This window comes from Olea europaea, chromosome 12 (genome assembly GCF_002742605.1).
Source record: "Olea europaea var. sylvestris chromosome 12, O_europaea_v1, whole genome shotgun sequence".
Taxonomy (NCBI): Eukaryota; Viridiplantae; Streptophyta; class Magnoliopsida; order Lamiales; family Oleaceae; genus Olea; species Olea europaea.
Window position 1 is genome coordinate 11,749,231 of NC_036248.1, and position 19,563 is coordinate 11,768,793.

Here is a 19,563-nt window from a genome sequence, read left to right on the forward strand (position 1 = left end):
CCTGGCCTGGCATAGGTGTTGTCAACAATAACACCAGACACCTGTACTGTGGTCAGCTCAATATATTTGGGCTAAGATTAGTTCTAAACTGGACAGTTGAGCCCACAAGCAATGGGTTGTTTGTTCACTACGTACCAAGTTTTGGGGCCTGACAAATTTTTTGAAGGAAAAATTTCGGATGTAATAAAACAAGTATGACCCATTTTAAAATTAAGAAAAAAGGTTTAAAACTTTAAACATTAGATAATAATTAATTCAATAAATTAATGTAACAAATCTATACAATTTGATCACAATTAATGAATTAATTAGTCATGAATTATTTTTCAAACACAAATCAATAATTTCATAGGTTACAAGTTCTTCATCAATCAAAAATTACAAATTTTATAAGTCACAACCTATTTAATGATCGTAAATTATCAAATGAATTGGCCACGAATAGTTTCTTGGTCACAATTTAATAAATTGTCAGTTACAATCACATTTTGGGGATCACATTATTTCTTCATCACAAATTAACCTAATTATTTGTCACAATCAATCAAATAATTAGTTACAATTTATTTAATGGTTACAATCAACCAAATATTGCTCACAAACACTTTTCTTCCCACCTCACCCCACTTGCATTGTCGCACCACTACCACTTGTAAAATCCATCCACAAAACATATTCTAAATCATTGCACAACTACCGCAACCATGACAGCATCGATGATTACAAGCACCATAAAATCATAACAGAATAGAACTGGAAGAATAAAGAATGGCTACTTTGAGCGACGACGTCCTGCAGCTGCTACAACAACGTTGCACACAGCCTCACTGTTACACTCACCATGCGTGACTTTGTTGTTGTGGCTTCTGAAGGCGCCGTTGCTATGTGTCATGCGTGAGGCACCATGGGATGAGCACGTCGTCCCTCGTAGTTGATGCAGCAACATCGTACACAACTATGCTATCGTTGCCCACTGTGCGCAACGTTGATGTTGTGGCTTTCAATGGTCCTAATGCTATGCGTTTTCATCTACTATGCACTGATGGTGGATCTTTCTTTGGTGGCAGAAGAGAGACGACGTAGAGGAAAGATAGAGAGAATAGAAATGAACAATGATTTACTATTTGGGTTTGATGAGGGGTGGGATGGAGTAGATTAAATTAGTTTTATAAGATTATTATTAATATTTAAAAATTATATTATTATCTGATTTTTGCATAAATAAACCTTAAATCCGATTTTTGAAATGTAAATTTTAAAAGCAAGCTTCCATGTAATTTTCACTTTTTTTGAAAATTAAAAACTATTTTTGAATGTGCTTTATCTTAAAAGGACTTTGGGTCCATTTGGTATAACTTTTGAAAAATCAAAAGGAGTTTTTGAGATCCAAAAGTAATTTTTGGACTCGTTTGATTAATTTTGTTAAATTGCTTTTGAAAGTTAAAAGAACTTTTAAAGGAAGCTGATTCAATGTGACTTTTTCTAAAAGCATTTTCGATTTTTTTGAGTAAAAATTAGGGTAGTTTCCTCCAAAAGCTATTTTACAAGAAGTAAAAGCAAAAACTACGCCAAATGGATCTTTTATATGCTAATCTAAAGTAGCTTTTCAAAAAGATCTTCGGTAAAAAGTAGAAGCAAAAGCAAAAGCAAAAGTAAAAGCAAAAGCAAAAATTCTGTCAAATGATCCTTAGTACTTGTCTGAAAAAGCTTAAAGAGCAAAAACCTACTAGTGATCGATCGATTGAACCAATGAGTTGGTGATCAAATGGCGTGTGAATCAGTGATCATTTCGAGTATGATAACTGTATTCTAAACCCACCAAATAATTATAGTTAAATATTAAGATTCTCTATAAGAAAAAGGAGAATGAAGATAAATAATACTTTATGGGTTAACTTTAAATCCAACCCAGAGGTGTGGGGATCCATCCTAGTCACCAATTCCTGATTCCAAGGCAGATCTTGCCGCTAAAAATGAACAAGTTCCTGGCCACTTATAATTTCTTAATAGCCTATAATTTCATAGTTTTGTACAGCTTTTTCTCAACAAAATTCTTCCTTTACAGGTGTGAGAAAAGGGGTGCAGTTTTATGTATTAAAAGTCCACCAATAATCAAGAAAATCCTCTAAATATCACTGTGGAACCCTGGACCATGAAGAATTTGGAACCATGTACTGACAATTGTCATAGAATTTGTTCATAGATGTACGCGTGACAGAATTTCATTCATTCAATCAAAACAAATAAAAAAAATGCACCGTATAAGTGCTGAGTTGTCAGCACCTTTATATTAAATTATGTTGGAATATAGTGATATTAATGAAACCGGATTATCACATACCGTATATGTAGTTTAGATACCAATTTTACATGAAACTTATCGTATTTGCAGACGGTTTACCGTATTTGCAGCTCACCGTATTTAATAGCTCATCGTATATGGTAGCTCACTGTATTTGGCAGTGAAGCTCACCGTGTGTGTATATATATATATATATATATATATATATTATTTTTTATTTTTATTTCTAACATAAATATATAAAACTAGTAAACTGCAACATATATGAATCTAGTAAATTGTAAATTGGAAATCGTTAAATAAATAAATAACTTGCAAGAATAAATTGTAGAATGTAAATAAAATTTTAACAAGAGGCTTGTGCGAACACAGTTTCCTTAAAATAAATTCGCATCATAGTGCTTGAGATCTAATCCGAGCGTCTATTTCTCAGGATACAACAGTAAAACCCCATAGAATCTGAGCACCACAGAAAATACTCTAGCGAATAGAGTTTGTATTCGAACAATGTCACCACCACGACTAGAAATTATGTATATGCAGACAGAACAAAACTATGCAGAGTATTTTCTGGTGCGAGACAGAGCCTTTTTTTCGTATGTATGAATTGCTAAAAAATTGAGATTTAATATAACATAAATTTGTCCAATAACTCTATGGCAATAAACATTGGAGCCATTTCAGTTTTTGCTGGAGTTTTGGCAGTTTTGGAAACTCAAAAGTTAGTTGAAGAAAGCAAAAAAATTGCAAAACGTGGACACTCCAAACAGGCTAATTTTTGCTCCATTCGGTCCGATATTCGTGTACACAGGTCGCGCTCGCACACAAGTTCAAGGTTTGAAAGCAATTTCGGTTCATGATTTGCACCCCCTGCGTGCGCACATGGAGAGAGCCTTTATGCTACACATGATTACACCTTTCCAATGTATAGTCATATTTAAAGTGGTTAATACTTTCTTCATTTTTCTATGTGGGACTAGTGTTATTTTCCTACATAAACCACTTCCAATGATCATCTTTGATCTCCAATTTCTCATTCATCCATTCATCAATTTTGGCAAATAAATATATGGTTTCGATACTCTCACGGAGGAGAACAATGATCAATTTTGATATTCCAAATTAGACTAACGGGTCCCACCGAAAATCTTGCCAAAAGTGAGCCATTTACTCATTTTTTCCAACAATCCCCCACATGAATGAAAATTGGGAGAGACATGAGACCGTGAGACATAAGACTTGGTGACCTTGAAACACAAGATTAGGTGATAAAGTTCAACGGTTGAAGCCTACATAAGATAGGTAGGTATCACCCTTTGAACCTTCCATTGTGAAAGAATATTTACTTTACTGGCTGACTAGTATACATGTTATCCTTGAACTATTCTGCCATTTATGTAAACGATGATATACTCCACACAGGATTCTTCCTAACACAATTCAGTTTTCATTATTATGTTCGTTTTGGCCATGAACATATGCATGATTCTGTGAGAGTTCTTAAGAATTGAGCCCCACACAATTCTCTTAGAAGCGACCCTACTTCTCTCTTACATAGGTGATTTTTTATTACAAGTAACCCGCATTACTTTACTCGATTTTTTACGCATAAGAATCATTGAAAGCCTATTGCTTATCCTTCATCCTTACGGGCATCACTGTTACATCCTAGGAATGGACATGACGAAACACCTTCACAATGATTTTATTAAGCCTTTAAAATTAGGTTGTCCATTTAAACCTAGATCTTGGGATCTACAGTCAACTAGGTTGGGTTTCCTTTGTAATGACTTATCCATTCAAAGGCTTAAGTCTCATTCCTTTCGATGATTTCTCAACTAACTCTCTATTTAATCCTTTAGTTAACGGATCTGCAATATTATCTTTTGACTTTACGTAGTCAATAGTGATAACTCCAATTGAGTGTAGTTGTCTTATGGTATTGTGCCTACGACGTATATGTTTAGACCTACCATTGTACATGTTACTCTGTGCCCTTCCTATTGCTGATTGACTGTCATAATATATGCAAATTGCTAGCACATGTTTTGATCATCTTGGAATATCCTCTAAGAAGTTGCGCAACCATTCGGTCTCTTCACCACATTTATCTAGAGCTATAAACTCAGATTACATCGTAGATCTGATTATAACTATTTGTTTAAAGGATTTCCACGATATGGCAACACCCCCAATGTGAACACAAATTCACTGGTGGACTTCGAGTCTTTTATATCAGATATCCAATTAGAATCACTGTATACTTCAATGACCGTTGTATATCTGGTATAATGTAGTCCATAGTCACGAGTATATTTTAAGTACCTTAGTACTCTCATTATTTCTTTTCAGTGATCAACTCTTGGATTATTCGTGTATTTACCTAGTTTACTGACTGTGTAGGATATATCTGATCTTATACAACTCATCAAGTACATTAAACTTCCAATAACTCTTGAGTATTCTATTTGAGAGACACTTTCACCTTTGTTTTTAGATAGGTGTTGACTTGTATCTATTGAAATTCTAGCCAAACCAGTATCATCTTTATTGAACTTTTCTAAAATTTTATCCACATAATGTGAGTGACTTAGAACAAAGCCTATCTGATATTCTTGAGATTTTGACTCTAAGGATGACATCAACTAAACCCATATCTTTTATGTCAAATTTCGAATTTAACATATTCTTAGTGGATTCAATCCTTTTATTGTCACTACCAACAATAAGCATTTCGTCAACGTAAAGACATAAAATGACATAACTATCTTTAGTGTCTTTGACATAAACACACTTGTCACACTCACTGATTTTAAATCCACTCTCTATCATGACATTATCAAATTTTTCATACCATTGTTTGAGTGCTTGCTTCAAGTCATATGTAACTTCAACAATTTACAAACTTTCTTTTCTTGCTCTGGTGATGAAAATTCCTCGAGTTGTTTCATATAGATTTCTTCTTCTAAATCTCTATTTAAAAAGACAGTTTTAACATTCAGTTTATGTACTTCAAGATTTCGCAAAACGGCAATCGCAAGTATCACCCTAATAGACGCTTGTTCCATATAATTTTTTTTTCTAAATCTCCATTTAGAAATACAGTTTTAACATCCATTTGATGTACTTCAAGATTTCTCAAAGCGACAATCGCAAGTATCACCCTAATAGATGTTATTCTCGTCACTGGAGAATACGTATCAAAGTAATCAAGACATTCCCTTTGTTTGTAACCTTTTATTACTAGTCTGACCTTGTACTTTTCGATAGTTCCATCTGCTCTCATTTTCCTTTTGAAAATCCATTTATAACCTAGTGATTTGCTTCCTGGAAGAACATCCACTAACTCCTATGTATGATTTTGCAATATGGAATCTATCTCACTTTTAATGGCCTCTTTCCATTGAGGTCCTTCCAAGGAATTCACAGTCTCTTGATAATTTTGAGATTCACTTTCTAGCATATAGGTCAGAAAATCAGGACAATACAATTTTTCTGTCCTTTCCCATTTTCTACGTCTAACCTCAGTCTCCTCTTATAGTTCTTCATCATGACTATTTTCAGTTATAGTCTCATATGTTCGTTTGGAGGAGCTTGCTTCCTCTTTGAACTTGTACGAAAATACATGTTCAAAGAATGAAGCATTTCTTGATTCTAATATCGCGTTTTTGTGTATGTCAGGGATTTTAGAATTATAGACAAGAAATCGATAAACACTACTGTTGTGTGCATACCCAATGAAGATGCAATCTACTGTCTTTGGCCCTATCCTTACCTTCTTTGGTGTTGGAACGACCACTTTATCAAAACACCCCCACACTTGTAAGTATTTATAGGAAGACTTTCTTCATTTTCATAACTCATAAGGGGTCTTTTTCATTTTCTTTCGGGTACCTTATTTAAAAGGTAATTTGCTGATGACACAGCTTCCCCCCACATGTTTTGAGGTAATCCAGAACTTACTAGCATTGCATTCATCATTTCCTTTAAAGTACGATTTTTTCGTTCAACAACACCGTTTTGTTGCGGTGAATAAGGTGCACTGGTTTCATGCATGATTCTATATTGTGCACAGAATTTCACAAATAGTGCTTCATACTCACCACCGCGATCGCTTCTTAACACCTTAATTTTCTTATTAAGTTGAGTTTCAACTTCACTCTTATAGAGAACAAATTTCTCAATGGCTTCATCTTTACTTTTTAACAAATACACATAACAGTATTTGGTGCTATCGTCGACAAAAGTAATGAAATACTAGTTGCTACATCTTGTTTGTACGAGTTTTAAATCACATACATTGTTGTGAATTAAATCAAGTGGTTCCGTGTTCCGTTCAATTGATTTAAACGAAGATCTTGTCAATTTTGTCTCAACACAAGTTTCACACTTATGTTTTGAATCAATGTGGAACTCGGGTATGCAATTCAAGTTAGCAAGTTTTCGTAAAGTAACATAGTTAACATGTCCTAATCTATCATGCCACAAATTGGAAGATTCAAGTAAATAAGAAGAAGAGTTTACTTTATTCATTTTCGATTTAACAATCATTATATTGAATTTAAACATAACATCGGAAACATATCCTTTTCCTCACTTTTTGACAAAATAACTTTGTCTGACTCAATACAATGCGAAATCCATGCTTATTCAAAAGCGACCCGGACACTAGGTTTTTGAGAATTTTCGGCATATATAGCACATTGTTGAGAGTCAACTCTTTTCCCGAGGTCATTTTCAGAACCACCTTTCCTTGACCTTTGATTTCTGAAGTTGCTGAATTTCCCATAAACAATTTCTCCTCGTTCTCAATTGCTTCAAATGCAGCAAACAGTTTTTTTTTTATCAAAGCACACATGCATCGTAGCACTGGTGTCAATCCACCACTCCTTAGGGTTTGAACCCACCATGTTTACTTCAGAAATGACAACTGAGAGATTCAGCTCCGACACATCATATGCCATGTAGTCAACCATATTTGCTTCTTTCTTCTCCTTTGGCAATCTGCACTTTGAAAACTTGTAGCCCACTTTGTCACAATTGAAGCATTTTCCTTGAAATTTTTTCTTAGAAATTCCACCTTTCGGTCCTTGATTGGTCCTTTTGCCACCAGATGGTCCAGACTTGTTTTTTTATAGTTCTTACTACTTTGACCATGCTTCACAACATTAGCTTTAGCATCACCAAGATTGAACCACTTCTTTTCGAAACTCTTGTTTTCTTCTTCAATTCGAAGTCTAACAGTTAGTTCTTCGATATTCATTTCCTTTCGCTTGTATTTCAAATAATTCTTGAAATCTTTCCATGCGGGGGGCAATTTTTCAATAATTGTACCCACTTGAAAAGTTTTACTCAAAATCATCCATTTGGCATGAATTTTGTGAAGAATCACTTGGAGTTCTTGCACTTGACTGATAACTATTTTGGAGTCCACCGTTTTATAATCTAAGAATCTGTCGACAGTGAACATTTTAGCCCCGTCATCCTCAGTTTTATATTTTTGGTCTAAAGACTCCCACAACCCCTTAACAGTTTTCATAGTACTATACACATTGTATAGTGTGTTTACTAAGCCGTTCATAATATGGTTTCGGCACAAAAAATTCGAGTGGTTCCAAGCATCAAGTGCACTGATTGATTGAACATCTCCCTCACCCTCATTGAGTTTTGGAGCAGTCTCAGTCAAAAATCTCGTAAGATTCAAAGTGGTCAGCTAAAATAACATTTTCTGCTGTCACCTTTTGAAGTTCAAGCCATTGAATTTTTTCAATTTTTCTCCATAATTAATCGGAACATTAACGGTATGGCCAGTTGTTGGAGCCATAGTTTAACTCACAACATGACTTGGTAATTTAGCCACAGTTTGAGCCACAGCTGAGCCCATAGCCTGATTTCGAGTAGGCACAGTTTGAGTCACATCTATGTTGGTCGATTCAATTGCCATTTCTAAAAATAAAAGAAAATTAGTTTCCAAAATTAATAGTATGAGAAACCAATTTTTTTATTTTATCAAAGAATCTGTTTTAAGTTTGTTGGAATATAGTGGTGTTAATGAAATCGAATTATTGCATACCATATATGTAGTTTAGATTTCGATTTTACGGGAAGCTTACCATATTTGTAACTTACCGTATTTGCAGGCAACTTACCGTATTTGCAGGCAGCTTACCGTATTTGACAGCTCACTGTATATGGCAGTTCACTGTATTTGGCAGCGAAACCCGTCGTATATGCGTAAAATTAGCACAAACTATTTTTATTAAAACAACATAGATTTTTTTTTTCAATAGAAATACCGTGTATATTTATTTATATATATATATATTTTTTTTTTTTTTTTTTTTTTTATAAAATTTCAACCTGAGGCCTGTGCGAACACAGTTTCCTTAAAACAGATTCGCTCCCTCACCGTAGTACTTGAGATCTAATCCCAACGTCTATTTTCCAGGATACAATGGTAAAATTCGTAGAATTTGAGCACCACAGAAACTACTACGGCGAACTGAGTTTGTATTCGAACAATATCACCACCATGACTAGAGATTATATATATGCAGATAGAACAAAACTATGCAGAGTATTTTCTGTGCGAGGCAGAGAGATTTTTTCATGTGTATGAATTGCTGGAAAATTGAGATTCAATATAACATAAATCTGTCCAATAACTCCATGGCAATAAATACTGGAGCCACTTCAGTTTCTGCTGGAGTTTTGGTAGTTTGTGAAACTCAAATGTCAGTTGAAGAAAGCAAAAAGAAAACAAAACGTGGACATTCCAAATGGGCCAATTTTTGCTTTGCTCGGTCCGACATTCTTGTACGCAGGTCGCACCCGTGCACAAGCTCAAGGTACGAAGGCAATTTCGATCCATGATTTGCACTCCCTGCGCACGTACATGGAGAGAGTCTCTATGCTACACATAATTATACATTTTCAATGTATAGCCATATTTAAAGTGGTTAATACTTTCTTCATTTTCCTACGTGGGACTAGTGTTATTTTCCTACATAAACCATCTTCCAATAGTTATCTTTGAGTTACAATTTCTCATTCATTCATTCATCAATTTTGACAAATAAATATATGGTTTTGATGCTCTCACGGAGTAGAACAATGATCAACTTTGATCTTCTAAATTAGACCAACGAGTCCCACTGAAAATCTTGTCAAAAGTGAGTCATTTACTCATTTTTTCCAATTAGCTCCTGTATGACGGTTGTCAACAATTCACTGTACGCAAAGAATTGTTCAAGAATTTTTGGGCAAATCATGATTTTGCTAATGAACGCACAGTCCTTGATTGCATTTCTTGGTCTCTGCACTATTTGCACCTCAGAAACTTAACATCCCCTGGACCATTAACAGGTGATTAATTATTATTATATTGGACACAATCAAGAAATTCTTACTCTTCTTAGTGTCACGAGTATGATTTTACTCAACAATTGCATAATATATCAACATCGAAAAATCTTTCAAGATCTTTAAACAACTATTGAATAATTAGTTGTTGAGACCAATGTTTTATATGATATTGAGAAGTCGCAGGTAGACAGCTTGACTAGTGTTCATTGTCAAGTTGTCAATTCTACTTCGTGTTAAAGTGATCATTCTTGACAGCATATAACGAATGAGATCGGTGAAAAAAAAAGGGACACTTTTGGGTTTGGAAATGTCACATTTATGGCGCATTTTAGCAACTTATTAGGGGCTTTTACTAGAATGTGCTCAATGTGGACTATTATCTCACAATTATAAGCCATATGTTGGTAAAACGACTCTGGCGTTGTTGTCCATGTCAATTTAGTTTTTTTTTTCATCAATTTGGTGCCCCCAAAAAAATTTACAATTAATTTTTTCTTTCATTATTTGGTGCCCTAAAAATTAAGAAAATGACCCACAAATGGTCCTTTCTAAATTATTAGGGTAGGTAACACATATATGTCATACTTTCCGAGTCTAATTTAAGGACGAAACTATTTATAGGGTCAATCGGTTTTTGCTTGTCTCAATAAACTTTGAGAATAATTGAGTGGTTGATTAATTAAAATCAAGGAAAGCTAATCAAATAAAGTTGGTCTCCTTTTCAAATGGTACATGCATTAAGTATCCTAAAAATGTTTAATCAGAGGCAGATTCAGGTTTGGACTAAAACTTTTTTAAGCCGGGCTAATATTAAAAAAATAAAATTACACATAAAATTTATTTTTTACTTGCAAAAAAAAAATTGGTTTACTAAAAAATTTGTAGTGGACCCTTAAATCTGCCTCTTATTTTTTCTTACTAAAAAATTTAATCTGGTATGTGACTAGCGTACCAATCATGATTCGTGTACCCAAAGTTTGACAGTTTGTCACATGACAAACTATCAATCGTCGATTAAAAAAAAAAAGTTTTTCCATTCATAATTTTTTGAAAGCAAAGACAATGTCAACAATGATAAGAGAAGAAAGTACAAATGGCAAAATTCATGGCATGTACATCGTGGCAATCGACTCGAGGCCTCTCACATTGATACCACTGCGAGATTGTACCTCCAAGCCACCCTGGAAATATATAATAATATACGTAATGATGGAATCCTGATGGAGATATGGCAGGTAGCGTTTATTCTTTGGACTTAATATTTCTTTTGTATCAATTGGAGACAAAATCACCAGGAATCTAGCTTTTTTGCTGCTTATTTTCAGAACCATAACCGAATAAGAAAATGAGCGAAAAAGTTGTTTAAGAAGGGGTGTAAGAGTAGGGTCCACCTTCACAGAAAACCAGGGAAGAACAATTTTCTTTGAATTTTTCTGCTTCTAGTTACAGCTGCACAAGCTTTCTTTCTTTTAAACTGATTTAGCAGTATTCACACATGTAAAGTCATGCTTTTGGCATTCTCTGAGGATATATATATATATATATATATATATATGTATCAACATGATTCCAAGAATTCACAGATGAAACCAGTTTCTGAAGTTGGGTTTTGCTGCTGCTGAACCACGTTGCCCCACCCGTACCCATCCCATTGGAAAATTTTGTTGCTTTAAGCTAAATTAATCATAGAAGGGTACTTGTTTTAGCTAAAGTTCATTGACTTTGCTCCGGGTTCCGTTGGTAATGGGGATTGAAGACTAATTTTGAGAGAATTTGTTGGATTGGCTTGGCTAAGATCATGTAAGTTTCTATATACCCAGATATTTTGAATTTACAAATTTTGGTTTCATTTCCAGATGATTTTACTGTATGCCTTTCTTTTGCTTTTTCTAAATTTTTAAAGTTTTAAGCATTATTGATTATTTCACTTCATGATGTAAACATATCTTTTCCCTAATTTTGACCACATGGATTCTATATTTCTTTGGCTACTGTGATTTTGCATACTTTTCAATTGAAGTTGAATTGGTTCTAATTCCTGAATCTATTTGAAGATATAGAATAAGTAAAGGTAGATTATAACTTCCAATTTCGGTGAAATTATTCAGCAATCGGCGATCTTATAATAATTGAGCAATGGATAAAAAATGGGTCTCAGGTTTGATTTTCGCTATATCCGAGGAGAATAGAGAATATCCAACTTTTTTGGCAATTGCATTTTTTGCCCTCAATAAATTTATTCGTAGAATATTTGACATTTCAATATTAAAAACAGATTCTAACTGGCAATTTCTCTGTGAAATTGTTCAGAAATAAGATTTGGCTATGTTCAAGTAGAATATAGTTTGTAAGCTGTCTTTTTGGCATTTCTTGTGCATTTTATACAGCTTTTTATTGCTGTTGAATTGGTGATAATTCATGAATAATTTCTCCGTGATATCGTCAGTCGTCTTGTGATTGAGAAATGGATGAAAAGGGGGTCTCAGGTTCTTTTGTTGTCATATCCAAGGAGAATAGTGATAGCTTGTGTCCGATGTTTTTTGGCGTTTCCTGTGCATTTTTTGCTCTCAGACTCTTGCCAGAGCCTGATATGTGTGATGATAAATGGTCTGAAATAAGAAATAGGATGCTTCAAGGGAGTGCTCACCTCTTGGGACTTCTGGTGTGGAGAGTTCAGAGGGAAGAGGTTGAGTCAGGGAAGTCTAAGCTTCTCCACAAGCTCGAGGCTGCAAAAAAAGAGGCTGAAGAATTGAAGAAAATACGAAGTGAAGATGCAAAAGCTAATGAGAAAGTTGTCAGCATATTTGCTGCCCAAGAACAGACTTGGTTCAATGAGAGAAAGAAACTCAGACAGCAAATTGGTGCTCTTGTGAATGAATTGAGAGTACTCGAGACGGAGAAGGATAAAACTATTTCAGAATTAAAAGGAAAATTGCAAGAGAACGAAGTTTTAATGCAGTCGAAGGATAAATCTGTTGAGGAAAAGGAGACTAGGAGTCGGGAATTAGAGGAAAATCTGAAGAAGGCTGAAAACCTGGTGGAGGAATTGAGAGCAGCTGTCAAGCGTGAAGCTCAACTACACTCCAATGAAATCTCAAAGCACAAAACTGCATTTATTGAGCTCGTATCAAACCAGCGACAGCTTGAAGCGGAGATGGGACGGGCTCTTAGGCAAGTCAAAGTAGTAAAGCAAGAGCTTGATTCAGTACTAGAGCAGAAGGAGAAGTCTATTTTGATGACCCAAAAATTATCCTTGGAGCTTGTAAAATTGCGAAAGGATTTGGAACAGAAAGACCAGATTTTATCAGCTATGCTTAGAAAGTCCAAATTGGATACAGCCGAGAAACGAATGCTTTTAGAAGAAGTAAAATTATCGAAATCTAAAAGAAAGCAACTTGAGCTAGAAACAGCAAGGTGGAAGGAAGTTTCTGAGTCCAGACATGAAAGAAATTCATTAAGAAATATGTTGTCTAAGCATGTAAATTCAAAGTCAGATATACATTCAGTTGGCGAAGTGGTACATTCAAAAGCAACAATGCTACTGGACATTGGAAAACCCCGTTCAGAGAAAACTGACTTTCTTTCTGAGTACAACCAGCCTAACTTTTGGAAAGGTCCAGAAGCATTTTCTCCTGTATCTGAGCCACACTCAACTGATGGAAGTGAGGAACAGAGTAAGATCCTATTCTCGATTTCCATACTCAAATTGACACAAACTGATGGGGTAAATGGGCTATCATTGGTGGCCACCAATGCACTTTGCAGGGGTGCCGTCTAAGGTCAGCCCATATAGTTGAGCCCACGTCGTAATTTGTGACACACAATCAATTTTTTCTTAAGCAAAAGATAAAGATATGAAACCTGCTTAAACATTCTGATTTGATCAATCATCTCAGTTCATCAAAATTTAAGAAGATACAAAATTGTCTCTTTTGTTTTACTTTAAAAGTGGATTCCATTATTGATAATTTTTGCCTTAACTTGCAATTTGAAGAGTTTACAACTGATATTCTGCACTTGGAAAATTGGGTCCAATCCGAGTCTGAAAAATGCAAGATTGCAATTCAAGAGAGACATCATATTGAAATGGATGCTTTTGCTGAACAACTGAGACTGAAAGACAAAAAAATAGAAGCTCTCCGTTGGCATTTGTTGAGCATGGAACTGGAATCAAAGAGGTTTCAGTCGCACGTTGAGGGGCTTGATCACGAGCTGGCTCGGCTCAGGCAAGATAATCCGAAGTTGGAAGCAAGATTGCTGAACCGAGAAGCAGAATTACATTCTCTGAAAGAAAAGTTGGCTTTGTTGTCAAACTCACCAGATTTTCAGAAAACTAAATTCAACTCATCTCTGCACAAGGGAGCTGAATCCCGTGATCCTGTTTGGTCTAAAGTAAAGATCATAAAAAGAAAACCTGGGAAAAAAGAGCAAGAAACGAAGATGAAACCTGAGGCAATATCGCAAGCCGTGGCAATTGAGGAGGAAAATGAAACCTCGGAAAATAGGCATCTCAAGGATATCGTTTTGACACTTGAATCTCCGCAGAAGGAGATAAAAGAAGGGGAAGTTGCTGCCTTTTCCAAGGATATTTTGAGTGCTGAAACATCAACTTCAATAGGACAGGGTATAGGTACGAAAACTAATCCTTCATGGAAGGTGGATCTTCATGCTCTTGGTGTCTCGTACAAAATCAAAAGGCTGAAGCAGCAATTACTCATGCTTGAGAGGTTAACAGGAAATCAAGAAAGTTGTGAAAATGGTGAAAGCAACAATGATATACAATTTGGGATAAAGGGATTTTATGCACTCATGTCATTCTTGAATAAACAAGTTGATCGATACCAGTCCCTTCAGGGAAATACCGACGATATTTGCAAACGAATCGTATGCTCCAATCTTAGTATTTCCTTCTCTCATTTAATAATTTGAGTCACTTCATGTTTTGTCGTCATTTTTAAGAATTTCATTTGGCATGTCTAATAGGGAGGGTTGGATAATACTAAACAATATTAAAAAAGAACAAGAAAATAAAATCATGTTGTTATACTATTCAGTTTATCCAATACTGTGTACCGAACATACACTAAAGGATTCTGTTCTAAGCGTAACTTAAATGAATTGCAGCAGGAGAGTGCCCTGGATTTCAACAGTGGAAGTTCTAAAATTGCTAGAACTGAGGAGGAAACCAAAAGGCTGGAGCTCTTTCTTGAAGAAACCTTTAAGCTGCAGCGATATATTGTTGCAACAGGGCAAAGACTAATGGAAGTCCAAACTAAGATTGCTTCCGGCTTTGAAAGGGACATAGAAGAAATCGAAAAGCCTGCTAATTTTGACATGAAACGATTCGCTGATACTATTAAAACTCTTTTCAGAGAAGTACAGAGAGGAATTGAAGTCGGAATATCTCGACTCATTGGGGATCTTGAGGGAACCCTTGCATATGATAGTATCGTCCATTTCCAAAAATAGCGACAAACTGTGGATAGTGAAAGAAGAGGCCAATACAAAGGTTCTTGCCTTGATAGTGAAAGAAGAGGCCAATACAAAGGTTCTTGCCTTGCCATTTTTCTAATCCTTTGTGGAACTTTTATGGTGAATATGTATAGCAAAGAAGCTGTTCTAATGTATTAAATTATTCATCCAACTATAGTGCTTAAAATGAGTAAAAATACATAGATGATTTAGAAACAATGGAGCTGGAGCCCTTTTATTTGGAACGTATATGCTTGAATCATATTGTACATCCAAAATGTACAGCATTGTTAACATTCAATGGGGTGTAAAAATCTATGCCATTGATTTTTTTAAGTGTAGTTAAAATCAATGGTAAATATGTTGGTCATCTCACACACTATCAACAAAGTTGTACCTGTAGTAGAACTGTTTATGCTTTGGTTCTTTCAATATGCCATATTACACGTGAAAGGCCTATTCATGGATTTATAGACACATTGAGCAGTCTTGTTTTAAAAGTGATTTCTAGTTTCATTTTGTGGTATTCTTATCCAACTTTATTGTGTACAAAGGTACTTGTTTTGCACATGCTTAGTACGAAAAATTCAATATGATTAAGTAAGATTGATATATACGATAAAATTTATCAGTTGTCTTGTCTAACTCAGCATACCACAATATGTGTTATTAATGGACTATAGTATAATTTAGAGAGGGGATAATTGAACAAGGCTTTTACTCGTTAGGAGGCTCGTAACAAGTGAGTTTAAACTGAATGAGGTTGTTTCTTTTGCTCGGCCTTAAATAATGATGGAAAGGGGCAATGGTTGAGAAACAGAAACGTCCAGTATATTATTGCTCAATCTAGCATATTGAACAAGCCAATATTGCATTAATCGGGAAGAATCTCATGCATTGAATAGGATTAATAAGAAGTGCTTAATGAGATAATAAGTTGTTATGTAGTTGAGATGTGACAAACTAAAGCAAGTTGAATACGATAGCTGGGAAAGATTATGGCTCGTATTAGCTCTCTATCTTCACTCACTCAAAACATCTGCATGTGTTCCCTCTTTTTAGTACACAGCTTTAAATAGTTGTAGCTACCTTATGTTGACTGCCGTGGATTTATTGACAGGGCCAATTTAATGATAAATTGAATTTGCACTAGTTAGAAAGTTGGTCAATATAGTTTCACACCTTCATTTTATAAGGTGCTAAATTTACAGGGTGGAGCAGTTTTAGGTATAGATTTATTCATTATCATTAAATTATGGGCATCAACAAAATGGTCATGTCGGTCCAGGCCAGCCTACCTTCATCCACCTTTGCTTCAGGCTCGGTATAAACTTGAATTGAGACATGCAAAACTACCGTCTGAATTGTTTCATAACTGTGGACCCACTAGCATTGCAGGCTAGAGAGAAATTTCAATAGGGCGGTCGCACCGCCACTATCAGGGTGCGCCACCTGGTGGGCAGGGACGGTCCCACTTGAGGCCGAGTGGGGTCGGCTACCTCAACTCGATTTTCAAATTTTTCATTTTTCTTGAGGTTTTTTCAAGTTTTTCAGGTTTTTTCTTATGCTTTTTTGATTTCGTCCCCATTGAATTTTCATCATGGGTCCATCCCTATTGGTGGGTAGCCCACCATCCATGAGGTGTGTCTGATTTTAATCTACGTGGGCAATGTCTTCTTATTTTTTTCTCCTTAGACATTTTAATGCAATGAAAAATTAAAAAATATTCGCAATTATATACTTGCGGTGGCATTACTCGTGAAGTTGAAGCGCGTAGAGCGTTTTTTACCTTCTCATATCCAGCAGTAATTCACCAACCCGAGGGGTGAGTTGCTATATATATACACACACACGTATAGATAATTATAATGCAGACAAAATTATAATGGGTTCTAGTCCGAAACTTTCTTTATCTAAACTTCGACGCAAGCCACGAGAGCCTCTAGAATTGCAAACACCGACACTCGAATCTTTAGTTTCCATCCCATTTCACTGGGAGGAGGCACCGGGAAAGCCCAGAACCACCGCCACCATTCCATCGCCACCACCTAATGACAAAACTGCCCGCAGGTGCTTAGACCTTCCTCCTAGATTGTTGAATGATGCAGCAAAAATTACCAATACACCCTCCCCGACAACCGTTTTGGATGGAGCTTATTTGGGTCCATCTGTGTCTCGGACTTTATCGTTTTCTTTCCGAAAAGTGTGGCACGGGGGCTCGGAAGAGAGGTCCAAGAAGGGAGGGAGTGGTGTTAAGGACAGGTTGAGCTTTGGTTCTTGGAGATGGGAGAGCTTCGAGGAAGACACGAAAGTTGTTAGGGATAATTTTGACATTTCAGTTAGTGTAAATAATGCTTGTGAGCCTGAAATTAGCAGGAGAAGCAGCTTCTTGACTTTCTCTAGCAAGAAGTCATTGTGGGTTAGTGTCAAAAATCTTTTTGATAGGATTATATAAATAAAATTTTAAGAATTCATCGATCTGATTTTATAGTCTTTAGCTACTGGCTTTTCGCTTTTTCTAAGAAAATATTTTTGGATCAAATTTAATAAATTAAAAGTTACGCCATCACGAAAAGCTCCCACTACTCTCTTGTCTTGCCTCCCATGGAACCTCGAGCAATATATTTAGGGCCCGTTTGGTAGGAATTTTGAGAATTGATTTTTTGACCGTTAGAAGAAAAGTGGGGTCCACATGTGAGAGAAGAAGTCAAAAATTACGGCTTGAATAGTAAAATAACGGTCAAAAATTCAATTTTTTGGAGCAAAAAATCCATACCAAACGGGGCCTTAGACCATTTTCAAGCTAGTCTAGATTCTTTAGATATTGAGTCATTGATTTGTAATTCTGTGCGCTAGAGGTTACAAACTTATTTTACAATATAATTTTTCTATTTTGGTATTTTTAAGAACAAAGAGCGCATTTAAAAAATTTATTTTATTCAATTTTTTAAGTTAACTAAACTAAGGCGGTGTTTTGATTGGAGGTGGAATTCCATGAAAAATGGAATTGGAATTCCACTTTCCAATTTAACTTTGTACGATCGTATTTTTTTTAGCTTAGAATTGAATTTCTAACTTGAGTGCCACATAAGTCAAATTTCACCAATTCAATGAATTGGAATTCTCACCAAAATGGTGAGAATTGAAATTCCCGGTGATTGTAACATTTTTTATTTTTTGCAATAGGAACAAATTATTAGAATTATTGTAAAAAAAAAAATCTCTCTTTAATTGACAATTTTCATGTAAAATAAAGCCAAAAGAAAGATGTTTTTCTTATTATTATTTTTTTTTTGGCAATGGAACCAAATTTCAACCCCTATATCAGTAAAATCTATCACTTTAATTAACAATTTTCATATAAAATAAAGTCAAATGAATACTAAAAAATATTTTTATTTCAATGAATTCCACGCGAAAAATTATACCCAATCAAATAGAATAATTTACAATTCCCATAAAAGCAATTCTAGTCAATTTAATTCCCTGAAATTCATTTTCTTTCCACCCAAATTTTATTTTTGCAATCAAACGGACCCTAAGTGATTAAATAAAATGAAAAATCAAGAAAAAATAAAAACTGGCTGACTCTAATAGGATTATCAATTGTGTGCAGCAAACAATTATGAAAATGTAAACGTTGTCAATGATTGATGAGCCGACAAATGCTTTTGCAGCCCATCCGAAAATATTATCGAAATGATATTTCTTTCCCGTATTTCAATATTTGTCAGATTATTAATAGTACCTTCTTGGAACTTTATGTTCAAAATGGTGCTCAAGAAAGATAAATTTTGATCGAACCTATATTTACTCAATGGATACAATTGGCTCATGGGAAAATTCATATTGGTTTTGGTGTATTTTTACCTTCAACGAGCTTTGGGCATGCGATGCGGGTTGATATCAAAATATAATTATTGTTATAGATAATATTTTAGTGTTATTTATATCGATTTTCCACAATGATGATGATGATGATAATAAGGCCCCAAGCCCACTTAAAGTTTTAATCTGCACACTTCTTGGATTTGGGCCAATGTGGTCCGGGTTTGATAGTCGTTAGATTGATGTGAATAAATTCAAGTGGAAATTACATGGCAACAGTTGTTTTAAATTTACAATTCATATATCAGGTATGAAGTTTATTTGTTCAAATATCATGTATTAATTTAATGATAAAACCACCCACCCCCAAATCCTAATTATTCTTATTTCCTTCTCTCTCTACACTCCCTTCTTTTTCTTATACCGTCAACTGCAGCATGACAACACAGTTCGCACAACGATCTGAGTTCACATAGCATGACAAGGCCCAGCCATTTGTCATCCACTTTTTCAAAGATCGCCTTGTGCCTTCGATGCTCAGTGCAGACGATGATCTGAGTGTTGTAGTGACGATCTAAGTGGTGTTTTTGAGGTGG

General features: G+C 35.2%; 2 protein-coding genes across 5 annotated transcripts; both read left to right on the plus strand.

Moving 5' to 3' along the window:
- Nucleotides 1-10,899: 10,899 nt before the first annotated feature.
- Nucleotides 10,900-15,514, plus strand: LOC111405642 (golgin subfamily A member 4). 4 transcript variants are annotated; one of them, XM_023034614.1, is made up of 5 exons: nt 10,907-11,467; nt 12,114-13,341; nt 13,662-14,551; nt 14,792-15,176; nt 15,216-15,514. In XM_023034614.1, the coding sequence occupies exons 2-4, from the start codon at nt 12,132-12,134 to the stop codon at nt 15,134-15,136; spliced, it is 2,445 nt and encodes an 814-aa protein (XP_022890382.1). In that variant the 5' UTR covers nt 10,907-11,467; nt 12,114-12,131; the 3' UTR covers nt 15,137-15,176; nt 15,216-15,514. The 4 variants fall into 4 exon arrangements, with proteins under 4 accessions (XP_022890384.1, XP_022890382.1, XP_022890381.1 ...); XM_023034616.1 differs by having other exon boundaries at nt 10,900-11,467; nt 14,795-15,514; XM_023034613.1 differs by having other exon boundaries at nt 14,792-15,514.
- A 1,499-nt stretch (nt 15,515-17,013) lies between these two features.
- LOC111406969 (uncharacterized protein At4g00950-like) lies at nt 17,014-17,627 on the plus strand. Its single transcript, XM_023036318.1, has one exon. It carries the CDS (start codon nt 17,025-17,027, stop codon nt 17,592-17,594), a length of 570 nt encoding a protein of 189 aa, XP_022892086.1. The 5' UTR covers nt 17,014-17,024; the 3' UTR covers nt 17,595-17,627.
- Nucleotides 17,628-19,563: the final 1,936 nt, after the last annotated feature.

Excerpts from the sequence above, each read along its gene's own strand:
- LOC111406969 (XM_023036318.1), top strand. The coding sequence starts at position 17,025 with ATGGGTTCTAGTCCGAAACTTTCTTTATCTAAACTTCGACGCAAGCCA.
- LOC111405642 (XM_023034613.1), top strand. The coding sequence starts at position 12,132 with ATGGATGAAAAGGGGGTCTCAGGTTCTTTTGTTGTCATATCCAAGGAG. Across the intron at positions 13,342-13,661 it reads TGATGGAAGTGAGGAACAGA|AGTTTACAACTGATATTCTG; the intron begins GTAAGATCCTAT and ends TGCAATTTGAAG. Across the intron at positions 14,552-14,791 it reads ACGATATTTGCAAACGAATC|CAGGAGAGTGCCCTGGATTT; the intron begins GTATGCTCCAAT and ends AATGAATTGCAG.